Source organism: Canis aureus, chromosome 35, assembly GCF_053574225.1.
Source record: "Canis aureus isolate CA01 chromosome 35, VMU_Caureus_v.1.0, whole genome shotgun sequence".
Taxonomy (NCBI): Eukaryota; Metazoa; Chordata; class Mammalia; order Carnivora; family Canidae; genus Canis; species Canis aureus.
In genome coordinates, this window is record NC_135645.1 from 3,475,391 (window position 1) to 3,488,441 (window position 13,051).

The 13,051-nt window shown below is 52.1% G+C and overlaps 1 protein-coding gene across 1 annotated transcript in view; it reads left to right on the plus strand.

Moving 5' to 3' along the window:
- Positions 1-254: 254 nt before the first annotated feature.
- Positions 255-13,051, plus strand: part of ITGB5 (integrin subunit beta 5) — a 113,196-nt gene continuing 100,399 nt past the window's right edge. Inside the window, exons 1-2 of the mRNA XM_077884139.1 lie at positions 255-401; positions 9,334-9,419. Of these exons, the coding sequence (XP_077740265.1) occupies positions 332-401; positions 9,334-9,419 (156 nt within the window). The 5' untranslated portion in view covers positions 255-331. The remainder of the gene's footprint in view (positions 402-9,333; positions 9,420-13,051) is intronic.

Genomic DNA, 13,051 nt, shown 5'->3' on the forward strand with positions numbered 1-13,051 from the left:
TCCCCGCGCGGGGGGCGGAGCTGTCCCGGCCCGGCCCGCCCCGCCCTGACCCAGTGGCCGCCGCGCGGGGCGGGGCGGGGGGCGGGGAGCGGGGAGCGGGGGCCGAGCCGGGCGCGCGGCGGGGAGGAAGGGGAGGGGAGGGGAGGGGCGCAGGCGGCGGCGGGCAGAGCGCGGCGGCGCGTCCCGGAGCCCGAGCGCCGAGCCCGCCCCGCGCAGCCGCGACCCCCCGGGGCAGCCCGGGCCCGGCCGCCGGCGGGCGCTGAGAGCGGGGCATGCGGCCCCCGGGCCCCCGCCGAGCCCGCCCGCGCCGCCGCTGAGCCCGGGCCCCGCCATGCCGCCGGCCCCCGCGCCCCTGTGCGCCTGCCTGCTCGGGCTCTGCGCGCTGCTGCCCGGCGCCCCAGGTGAGCCCGCGGCGCGCTCGGGCCGGGGGGCGCCCGGGGGTGGGGGCCGGGGGGCTCGCGGGTCCTCCTGCGCAGGCACCCGGCGCCGGGGAGGGCGCGCAGCCGGGGCACAAAGCGCCCCTTGTGGCCGGCGGGGGCGGGGGCGCGGGCGGGGGCGCGGGCGGGGGCTCGTCCCTCGGCGCTGCGGGGCCCCGGGCTCCGGCCGCCTCCCTTAAAAGTTGGGATCCCGCCCCCCCCGGAACTTCCACCGCACACCCCGAGGGCGGCCGGCGCCCCAACCGCAGCAGCCCCCCGGGCCCCCCCATCGGATCCCTCCCGCCGGGCTTCATCCCGAGGTTTGCGGAGCTCGCCCCGGACTTCTCCGGACTCCGGAGGATTGCGGGCGGGGGCGGGGGCGGGGATGTGCCGCGGCTCTGCTGCGCCGCTGCCGGGGGCTGTGCCGGGAGCCCCCAGTGACCGCTTTAAGTTTTCGGAGGCGAGACCCGGCTGCTTGGGGCAGCCCGGAGGCCCCAGGGGAAGGATGCTCCGGTGGCGCCGGGCTGCCAGGCGGAGAAGCCGCCCCAGGCCCTCCAAAAAAAAGCAGGAAGCTCCGATCTTTCCCCTCTTCCCCGAGGAAGTCCTTGTGCGCTGCGGTGCAACATTGGTGCTCCATCGGTGCAACATTGATGCTCCATCGGTGCAACATTGTTGCAACACTGGTGCTCCATGGGCGCAACATGGATGCTCCGTCGGTGCAACATTGGTGCTCCATGGGTGCAACATTGGTGCAACACTGGTGCAACATTCGTGCAACATTGGTGCTCCATCGGTGCAACATTGCCCCGCCGGCTTGCTAGCCGGAGATGCCCTGCATTGCTCTTGCAGGCCAGGCGGCCGGATGCGGGACTGTACCCCTGTGGTGCCCCATTTACACGAAGGCACTGAAGGTTCACCTCGGAGAGGAGGGTTCTGGGCAAACAAAACCTCCTTTAGGCCCGAATTCAGACTCAATACTACAGCAAGACTTCTTTAACGGAAAAATAATCACTCTAGAGCTTGGAGTAGATCAGTGGTTTCCAAACACCCATCTGGCAACCAGCAGCGCCCTCGGTGATGTTTTCCTGCGTCCTGGGTGGGGGGGGGGCAGGGAATGCAACAGGGAAGATGAAACTTGTAGTCACACATAGGAGTTTATCTTTGCCAGTGGTCCCCTGCCTCACAAGGACTATCCTTTAATTTGAAATGATGTCTATTTTTGGTGGGAAAGCTTTTTAATAACTTAGAGTGGTGAGAGAGGATAGTTTTTCTTTTTTTGGGGGGCAAAATTTTAAAAATCTGACAGTCCTGTGTCCATTTCCCCCTCCTCTTTTTCTGTTTGTTGGTCTTGTTCCATTCTTAATGTTCTGTGAGATCCCAGGGTTTGGGAACTGCTAAAGGGAAGGATTTCTAAGTTCCCCTTACAGCTTGGCATTCTCTGATCCTGATAAAAACTACAGTGTTTTTCCACTTGGGAGGAATTCTTTTAATACATTGCTTTACATTTGCGAAGCAGTTTCTGTTTTTCACGGCTCGCACGCATCTTCACAGCGATCTCCACCTTTCAGATGGGCCACAGACGCCGGAGTGACTTGCCCACTCTCCTCGTCCGCGGATCATGGGGCTTTTCAGGCCTGGGCCCTTTGTCCCACACGATGTGGCTTAGCTAGAGAGAGAAGCATCGAGCCGCGGTGGTTTATTTCTAAGCCCTGCGAGGTTTCCTCTTCTTCGCCGTTGCCCTCTTAGAGCGCAGCCAGCCCGCGGGCCAGCAGAGCCTGGTGGAGCAAGGCCGTCGCTGGCTTCCAGACCTGTCATCGCCCTCTTAGCCCTGGAGCTTCTCACGGTTAGCAGGGGCTGCCTCAGATCTGCGTGATTTCTCCTAGTGCCCCAATGTTGGGGAGCCAGCTTCAAACAGTTTGAAATAGTGTTTCTTTCTCCTCGCTTCCCTTTCCTTCTCTTTCTCTTGAAGTATGGCAGGTACTTTTTCCCAGAGCTTGTTTCCTGTCCTGCTCCTAGGAACGTGATTGGAAAGAAAAGCCTTCGTTGCCCAATGAAAGAAAGAGGTGACCTGCAGGGCCGTGCCTGCCTGGGTGTCCCAAGGCCAGTGGCCAAGTTGCCCATCTGTTGCTTTCACTAGACTTCCCTCCCTAGGCTTAATCCAACAGGAAACAGACTTTTAATTTGAGAGGGCTCATTGCAAACAAGCCCCTGGCTGGCTGACAGCCCGCCCTGTCCCACTGTTATCTTCTGCTCTCCTTATACCGCGGCCAAGAGCCTGCAGACAGGACTTTAGGACATGGTCTTCCCACCGAACCAGGGAAGGGTTTCTCTGGGGTGAGGCCTTTGCTCCTCATGAAGGAAGGGGCGGAGCGTGGTATTGATCCTGCTGCAGGGCTGGAGTCATGTTTGCTATCATAGTTTATTAAAAAAACAACAAATGTTCTTTCAGGAAATGCCCGGTAAATTAGAATGCTCTAAATGCCAAAGGAGCCCTTTGTCCTGTTCAGCGGGCTCCTGTGGGCGGCACTGTCCCATCCCCTACGTCACAGGTCCTATGGCCTGGGAGGGGGCCTGCTGGAATTCGGCCTCGGCTTTGCAGCTCTTTTCAGGTACCCAGGCCTAGGTTTAGTAATAACAGGGCCGCGGGATGCCGACAGTGGGCTTGGTTTGGAGACTGCTCTTTACCCTAGGTATTTACATTTTAGCTCCACCATCCTGGAATTAGGGGGGCTTTTATAAGGGGGATTGAGGCAGAAGAGGGCAGGGTCTAATTAGCTCTAATTAGTATTCTCCTCCTGCTTGTTCTCCGTGCCTATTTAGCCTCTGAGGCAACGGAGAATTAAAATATCTAAGTAGTTGGCGAGAGGCTTTTTGTGCCTGCCTGCCCTGGTGACTAGTTTCTCTTCCCCAGCCGGCTCCTGGAAGTATTCTGAAAAGTTCTAACGATATCAGTAATGTGGAGCAGTTTTGCACTGCTTAAATAATAGTGTCCTTTTCATGTGGCGGCGTGCAGCTGGGTTAAGGGGGGTGTGTGTGTCTCTTTTCACAGGTATTTTCTGTTGGCTCCGGGGCAGGCTTCGGAAAGCCCAGAGCTATAGTTTGTTTGCTTTCTTTCCAGTTGGAATGGGATTAATGGGCTTCGTAAATATAAAGGAACACTTTCTTTATAGGCATCCGTTTGTTTCTGAGGCTGCTTCTTGCTTCTGTTGAATGCCGGGTTTGATTCCTGGGCCACCTGGTGAAAAGTTTGCTCCTAGGCAGGCCTCGACACATCCCCTACTGGGGATGCTTGGAGGGGGAGGTAGTGTGGTCGGCACTCCCTACCAGGGTCCCTCCCCTGCCCGCCCCCACCAACTCCCCCGCCAACGCCAACACCACCCAACACCACCGCTGCCACCGCAGTTCATAGGAGATGGTTGCTTGCCCCTTGTAGAGCTGGGGCCTGCTCCTGCACTCGTCCCCTTTACCTGTTTCACGCTCCCACTCAGAGTGATTCTGTTAAAACTCAAATCAGATCATGCGATCTGCTTAAAACCCTCCAGTGGGGCAGCCCGGGTGGCTCAGCGGTTTAGTGCCGCCTTCAGCTCCAGGGTATGATCCTGGAGACCCGGGATCGGGATCGAGTCCCATGTTGGGTTCTGCTTCTCCCTCTGCCTGTGTCTCTCATGAATAAATAAATAAGATCCTTAAAAAAAAAAAAACTTTCTAAAAATGTAGTTTTAGATTTACAGAAAAATTGAGAGGATAGTACAGAGAGTTCCTATATACCCGCACTCAGTTGTGCCTATTATTAACATTTTACCTCACTATGGTACATTTTTTACAATTAATGAACGACACTAGTATGTTATTACTAAAGTTCATACTTCATTTATTTATTTTCATACTTTATTAAAAAAAATTTTTTTAAGTAGTAGGGCCTTTTTAAAAGCCCAACAGGAGCCTTGAACTCATGACCCTGAGTCCCATATTCTACTGACTGAGCCAGCCAGGTGCCCCTGAAGTTCGTACCTTAGTCAGGTTTCTTTAGTTTTTACCCAATGTCGCTTTTCTGTTCTAGAATCCATTCAGGATGTCCCATAAATTGAGTTGCCACATCTCCTTAGGGTCCTCTTGGCTGTGACGATTTTTCAGTGTTTCCTTGTTTTTGATGACCTTGATGGTTTTGTGGACATATTTTGTAGATTGTCCCTTTGATGGGATTTGTCTGATGGAATTTTGGGTTTTTGGAGGAGGCCATAGAGGTAATCAGTTGCCTTTTAAATTATTTTTTTGAGGGCAGCCCGGGTGGCTCAGTGCTTGAGCATCTCCCTTCAGCCCAGGGGCTGATCCTGGAGACCCAGGACCGAGTCCCGCATCGGGCTCCCTGCATGGGGCCTGCTTCTCCCTCTGCCTGTCTCTCTGCCTCTCTCTCTCTCATGAATAAATAAATAAAATCTTTAAAAAACAATAAAATAAATTATTTTTTGAACAGGTAATATAGTCACATGATTTTTTTTATGGTATAACAATTGTACAGTGAGAAATCTGTTTTCCATTCTTCTTGCCCATCAGTCTAGCATATTGCCTTGACCCCTTTCCGGCAGAGATTATCCCTGTTAGGTTTCTTTATGTATCTAGAGTGTTTTCTATACGTATGTTATAAATATTCCTGCCCTGTCTTTATTGAAAGATAGTACTACTAGACCCACTGTTGTACATCTTGCCTTTTATTTTTAACTTCGTGATATATCAAGGTAAGGCTCACATCAGGGAGCACGCACATTCTTTTTCAAAGCTGCACATCTTATGCAATTATATGAATTGGTGTTTCAAAGAACAAGTCCTGTCTGTCAAGCTGGATGTTTTGCAGATGTGTGATGTTCAGAAAGGCAGTCTTAGATGGGAACTCAGACTGAGATAGAGCCTTCCCAGGGCATATTTACAGCTTGTGGTGACATCTTTGGATCAATGATGATCTAGTTGCTAGATTCGGACCCAGAAACATTTTGTCCGTTGTGTGAGAAGTTTTGGGGGGCGTGGCTCGGGGTGTGCAGAGAGGCACTCCAGCGGCTTTGCCTCTTGAAAAAAACCAAACAAACAATAATGAAATGTTTTTATTTTCTGTTGTCCTGGCATCGGTGACTAAAATGTAATTTAGGATCATGAGTAGCCCACTTCCCGCTTGGATCATGAAGGTGCCACACAGGAACTGTTCTGAATATCGTGATCTGTTCTCGTTTGTGTGTTTTCTAGGTGAACACACACCCTAAATACTCATGATGCTTTTCCCACTATCCCAGCTGAGTGGTGTCCTGTCCCCTCTCCCCCTCTGCCGGTACTGGGTCACTCCAGCTTGGTACTCGTTTCTGTTATCCCATGGAATGTTTGGGATCAGGAAATTCTACTTGCTGGATATGTGCTTTAGAAGATGTCGTCTGACTTTGGCCATTTGGGGTGGAAAGAGATAGGGAGAAGCTGCATGGAGGGAGGCTGGCAGGAGGCCACTGCAAAAATCTAGACTAAGTGCAGAGGCCTGGCTTGGGCATCGTGGGGCAGGAGGGGGCAGGCAGGAAGGGTTGGATTAGGAGAAACATTTCATACATCTTGAAGGAATGATCGGCCGGACATGGTGGCTGCCTGGATATGATTGATGAAAGAGAGGGGTGAGTCAATGAGTCTCGGAAGGAGAGCATATTTTTAGATTATGGTTTGCAGTAAACCCTGGCTTCAGAGATATTAAGGGCCTGCAGGCAGTTGCAGTTGAGCTGGAAATAGTCACAGCGCAAACCAAGAAAAGATGTGGCCATCGCCTGGGCCACTAGTGCCTCTTTCCGTGACCTAGACACAACATGCTGACATTTGTGAACTCTAGCTGTTTAGCTTTTTATTCATTGCTTCCGTCCTTTCAAAATGCTGTTAGTGCAGAGTGACTCATCCAGCCAAATCCAGACTCTGCAATATTAATAGGTGGGGAAAGGAGAGATGCCAAAGGGAGGAACTCTAGCGCTATGACATGTATTAGCACCCAACCTGTGCTTCTGGGTCTGGGAGTACTTGTCTGCTACCTGCTGCCTGGCACCCTGAGCTCCCCGGGAGCAAGGCCTGGCTCCTCCATCTCTGTATTCCTAGCGTCCCCTAGTCCAGAGCTTGGCATTTAGTACATGCTTAGTGCAGGTTTTCTTGAATATGAATCCGTCCCAGTAGCAGCCTAATCTTAGAGGAATCATTTTGAGTGCAATAAAACTACTATTGCATGTGAGTATGTGCTAGTAATAGAAGCAATTAGTAAAGCAGGACAGTAAATATTTTACAGTTGTTCAGTATGTTTTCATCCCAGATGTCTGCCACTTCCTTGGAGCCTCTTTGGTATCACATCCAAGATCTTTTGAGGCTGGTGGAGCAGGAGGCCAGAGCCCAGTCTGTCCGGGCCAGAGCTGGTGACCCCTTACTGCCCTGAGCTCAAGAGCCGTGACCCAAATTCCTAGAGCTCACGGATGAGGCCGTGGCAATTAGAAAGTGGTCTTTGTGAATTTATGTCGGTCGAAACAGAGACATCAATGAAACATCTGACCTCAAATTCCTCTCTGATTGAGGGCCTGTTATCAAGAGGACCCCGGAGCTCACTGGTCACCCCCCCCACCCCACCCCGAGTCTGGGATGGCTTAGCAATTGCCAGGCATCCCCCATATGGTCACTTGCTACACAAGCGCCCCCGTTCTGACCTCGTTCTTGTAGATGGGGCTTGTTTCAAGGCACTTACTCTCGTTTTCTCATGTTTTCATCTCTAAAATGAGCTGGCTTGATTAGCTCACTTGAAGACATTTCTAGCTCTGAGGATCTGCAGTTCCAGTATTTTGTGGAAAGGGTTTTATTCATCAAAGGAAGTGTTATGCCACAAGGGCCTGAGTTTGTATTTGGTGAAGAGCGCAGGGGAAAGTCGCTTTTGTTTCCCGTGTGATCCTCTTCACCCCACCTTTGGGTTTCCGACACATAAGGAGCTTTGGGCACAGAGTAGAACTGGCATTTTGAAACTCTTTCGGCACACATTTTTTTTTTTTAAGATTTTATTTTTTTATTCATGAGAGGCACACAGAGAGAGAGAGAGAGAGAGAGAGAGGCAGAGACACAGGCAGAGGGAGAAGCAGGCTCCATGCAGGGAGCCCAACGCGGGACTCCATCCCGGGACCCTGGGATCACGCCCTGGGCCAAAGGTGCTAAACTGCTGAGCCACCCGGGCTGCCCCCATTATTATTATTATTTTTAACGCTTAAGTGCCTATTTCAAAGTCATCAAGCGAGTGGATTCACTTTAAAATGAGGAAGGAGCTTGTCACTGTGAGCAGGAGCCAGGTAGGCCCTAAGTCCTGGTTGTGCATGGTGGTTGGTCCCAGCTTGTTTCTCCAGAGAAGTGTGTCCCGGGTCCAGGACTTGCATCCAGGAGGTCCTGGCACAGGCCTGGCGGTGAGATTGGGGTCCCGCAGCTCTGTGGTGCGTTAGGGTTCTAACAAGGTGGCCGATGGGGCCCTGGGGGCCCAGAATTCAGGGTTGGGGTCTCTGCCTGGGGGAAAGCCTGACTGTACCCCCTCCGGGCCTCCCAAGCCAACCCACCTCCCTTCCCAGCATGGCATCTCTGGTCCTGCCAGTCTCTCCTCCCTCCTATCCCGCAGGCCATTCTTATTCCAAGTGGTATTTGTTCCCTCTGGGGTTCCTCAGGATGGCACAGGATGGCTCCCCATGTCACTCGATTTCTGTTTTTACTGCTAGTGACAAGGGAGAAGCAGGGAGTTAAAATTAGCAAATTTAGGAAATGCTGCAGTTTTAAGATGTCTTAACAATAATCGTTTTGAATGATGTTTTGTGGAGTTCACTCCGTTGTCTCCTCCACTCTTCCTTTTAATCTTTTTGGCTCATTTCCCCCCTTACGCTTCGAGCCCTTCTTTGTAGGGCTGATGGCCCTGCGTTTCTTTTTTCCATCAATTCAGTGGGTCTCTCTCCTCTTGACACTCAAGGCAATGACTGGAAGAGATAAGTGGGTCCACTAGTGATATGGGGGCTGAATAGAGCCATTTTCTTTCAGAGAAAAACCAAATTGCTCTTGATCAAAAGAAATGTATCCTTGAGGAGGAAGGGAAAAAAGGGACCGTAAGTCTCACCAAGGACACCTGCGCTGCTGGCAAGGTTGTGGGGGGTGGGAGTGGGGTGGGGTGGGGTGGGGAGTTGAGGGGGGTGGTGGCTTTAGCTTCACCACCACAGTTCAGATTTATGGAAGAGAAGGGATTGGCCTTGCTTCGAAATAACCAACCTTCACAATGATAAAGGAATTCTCTTCTAATCTTAGTTTCTGTTGTTTTTACCAGGGGTGGGTTTTGAATTTGATCAGGTGCCTCTTCATTTGCCCAGGGAGGTGATGATACGGTTTTTCTTGTTTGACCTACTAACAGGTATACGGAATTACTGGATTTTCTTTATCTTAACCCAACATTGATTTCCTTGGTTACATTCTTCTTCAAAGATTCTTCTGGCTTCTTTTGGTGCACTGGGATTTGGTATGATAGTACTTGATTTAGGACTTTTCTTATGCCTGAAGGAGAGCAGTCTGTTCTCTCTTTCTTTCTTCTTCGTACTATTTCTTTTGGTCATTTTGGGTGGACTAAGTGTAATGATGCCTTCGGTAAGGGAGGACCTACTGTGTTATGGGGGTAGAAATCTAAGTGGGTCCAGGAGAAGAAATGGGGGTTGCTAACACAAGTGTGCATGCTTAGTGGGTGCTCCAGAAACTGTCGGGGATTAGCCTCAGCCAATGTGCCTTGACCTGCCATTAGCCCGGGGGCCTGTGCCCTTCAGCTGTACCCAGACTCCCTGCTAAAAAAGGAAGTGACTCCTCAATAAGGCTCATGGCCAGGAACTAATTGGTACATCTTTATCTTTCTTTGAAGGTCTCAACATATGCACTAGTGGAAGTGCCACCTCATGTGAAGAATGTCTATTAATCCACCCAAAATGTGCCTGGTGCTTCAAAGAGGTAGGTCTGTGGTGGTAGGCGTGGTGGGAGGGGCCTGGCTACACCCAGCGCACACGTCGTCGACTGTGCAGAGAAAGGGCGTATAGATTTTGCAAGCTGCCTCCTCTTCTTTTTCCCAGGGTGATGACAAAGCTACATTTTTATAACGTGATAAGTTCAGTTGGGTCTTTAGATAGTATTAAGGGTTTTAGTCCTATTTTAGGAAAACAAGATCTTCCTTCCCTTTTGTCGGGGAGCCAGTTGTGACTCTTGTATAGTTTCCTGCTATTTGGTAAAAGATCTAAGCATGCTAAGTGACTTTGTTGTATAATAGTTCAAAACGTGCGTGGGTGGGCGGCATGTGAATGGAGGCCAGTCATCTTCACGTGGCTTATCTGAGGATCAGTTTTATGAATCAACCTTTCTGGCAAAATTAAAAATAATGGCTGCTGTTTCTTCAAGCCCTCTAAGAAGGGTTATAAGTTCGGGGAAATGTTAGGCATATTGCTGTCCTAAAGCAGTCACGTATCAGAACTTGGTGGGCTCATCAGCAAATGATCAACTTTTTTAAAAATCACTGCTTTGACGGAAATTTCTGGGTCACTTTTCAAAATTGATATTAGAGCACGGGGCACACACCCTCCTTGCACGAATGCACTGTTAAGGTCGTAGATTTTTTTAAGTGTTGATTTGTTTTAGAGATAGAGAGAGTGCACAAGTCGGTGAGGGTAACAGAGGGAGAAGGACAAGCAGACTGTGCTGAGGGCAGAGCCCAACATGGGGCCGGATCCCACAACATTGGGGTCATGACCTGAGCTGAAATTAAGAGTCAGACGCTTAACGGACCGAGCCATCCTGTTAAGGCTCTCCTGTTAAGGTTATTTTTTGGAAGAAGCTAAGACTTGCCACCTTGGACGGGCTCAGTGTCTGCAGTTCAGTGCATGGTGCCTGGCTCAGGAGGACAGGAGATGGCTCCTGGGAGGCTAAGCTTCTTTGCCATGATGGAGCCTCAGAGGTCTGGGGATTGCTTCAACCTTGGATGGCTACAGACAGTCGTGTGGGGAAACCCACGAGACTCCACACACTTTGTGCATAGTCTTGTTGAAAAATCGAATGCTCAGAGAGGTAAAGTGACTTTTTCAAGGCCACACGCTGTGCCCCCCCGGTGCCCGCCGGGCTGTGGTTAGGACGGCCCTCGGCCGCACCTTCCCTGTCTCCTCGCTAAAGGGCCCATCAGAAACCACTCCTGAACTGCCCGGACTCAGCTCCGAGACTCACGAAGGCCCGGGGGGCAGTTCAGCCCCCAAAGACGACGGAAAGCTGCTTCCCCGTGCAGGCATCACAGGAAGTTGTTCAGCCGAGACTGAGGCCCCGTCCAAGCCCAGGGCCACTGGGCCAGAGAGGGAACCCAAGTGTGGGCTGCGGCGATGCAAGGCTCCTCGAGATCACGTCGTCTACTATCGACGCGAGCACATCAGACTCGTGGAAGTACAGGCACAAGGAAGAAAAGAAACCGAAGATAGACCGCTGACCCCGGCTTCCAGATCCCACTGCTTCCGTTTGCTAGAAGATACCACGGATGACGGCGGCCGGCTGCCGGGGAACAGGCGTTCTGCTCATTAGCGTCCCATCCGAAAGCCCTCGCGCGCACCGGTCTCACTTCATACCCAGGGAACACTGGAGGGTGGCAATTTCCACCTTCATTTGACAGATCGAGAAACTCGGAGGAAAGCTTGGCAAAACTGAGATTTAAACTTTGGTTTGGGGGCACCTGGGTGGCTCAGTTGGTTAAGCATCTGCCTTTGGCTCAGGTCATGATCTCAGGGTCCTGGGATCGAGCCCCTTGTTGGGCTCCCTGCTCAGCGGGGAGTCTGCTTTGGATTTCCCTCCCTCTCCCTCTGCTCCTTTCCCCCTGCTCATGCTGGCTCTCCCTCTCTCTCTCTCAAATAAATAAACAAAATCTTAAAAAAAAATAAAAAATAAACTTCAGTTTTCTAACGACATGTTGTTTAAGCCCATCTTTCTTATCAACTATGACTCTGCCGGATTCTTGGCTGGATCTGAGGAGTCCAAGATGAATACGACATAATTTAGGTTTTCAAGAAGATGATGATTTAGTCAGTAACAGGCATGAATACAAATTAATACAATAAAACATTTTTAAAAGATTTTATTTATTTATTCATGAGAGACACACAGAGAGAGAGAGGCTGCCCTTGACTTTGTTTCCTAACACAGTTTACCGGTGGCTTCAGACTCACCATCTGGCATCAAGAACAGTTTCCAGACTCTCCTGTACCCCGAGACCAGGAGTTTGGGGGGCTGCGAGTCCTTGCCTCTGCTCCCCTGTTCCTGCTGCACACAAGACGGCGTTAGAGGTTAATTGAACCTTGGGTGACCGTGGTCTGGGTCCCCAGCACGAGAGCCAAAAAGCGAGGGCAGCCTGGCAAACCCCCAGTGGCATCCGTCTTGCAGCTCGGGCGGGACTGCGGTAGCATCCCGGGTGGGCTCCTGGGGGAGGTGGTGGCGGCCGGCCTGTGACCCCCCCTTGGGCTGGGAGGGAGAGAGGAACGTGGACGTCTCCCTGGCTCACGGAAATCCGTTCATGGTCATGAAAGGACTGATCGAGGCCGATTGTAGATGCTTCAGAGATATTTGCTCGGGGATCGGATGAGCCGCTGAAGGCTGCAGAGGGATTTCTCCGTCCCTCGGCCGGGGCCACGCGTGCCGGCGTGTTCCTCACCGCAGACTCCGGTTTGCAGCGCTGGCCTTCTCCCCTCGCCCCCCACGCCCCCGAGGGCTCCCAGGGAGGCCGGCCTATGCCCCCCTCCCTGCCAGGCTCTCCTCTGGGCACCGGTTTCCTCGTCTTCGTCCCAGAAGCTGGCCTGTCGGCCTCCTTTCCTGCCGGGGTCCCTCTTCTCCCAGGGCCTGCTGTTTCTCCGCTCCCCCCACCTGCTGTTTCAGAAGCCAACAGGGATCCCCCCCCAGCAAAACCACCACCCACATCTGGTTAGAGTTCCAGCCTTCAGCCAGAGGAGGCAGGTGGCGTGCACGTACCGAAGGGCATGTGGCACGCTCGGACAAACCCGAGGGAACCCAACCCCTGGCTTTGGCTGCAGGGGAGAGAGACTGGGGTGAGCAAAGTGGCCGGGGCGTGGGGTGTTACCACGTTCCAGCCAACCGTGGAGCTCATCATAAGCCTCCACACAGCAGGCGATGGAGGGAGTAGAGGGGAGAAGGTTGCCACAACTTGCAAAGGCCAGTGTTGTCACTAATGAAAGGGATCTACCTTTGGAACACTTCTCTTGTCTTTTCTACATTACCCCAGAGTGACCAAAAGCCATAAAAGATGTTTCAAGTTCCTGTTCCCATTCTGTTGCTGCTCTTGGAAGTTTGCCCATAATGCAGTTTCCTTTTATATATCCTTGGAGGGTCGACAGGTGTGTTTCTTGAGACCGTGGACAGATGCTTCCCCCGTGAGCTGGAACCCCTTCCAGCATGGAGCCTCGCGAACGCGTGTAAGCAGTTGAGCTGCGCCTCATTAGAAGCCCTTCCCGGAGCTAGCTTCCATTTTCCCATGTTGAGATGAGGTCTCCCCTCTGCTTCCATGCCTGTTTTTCTGCATAAGAGAGAATATTTATCCTCCAACTTGG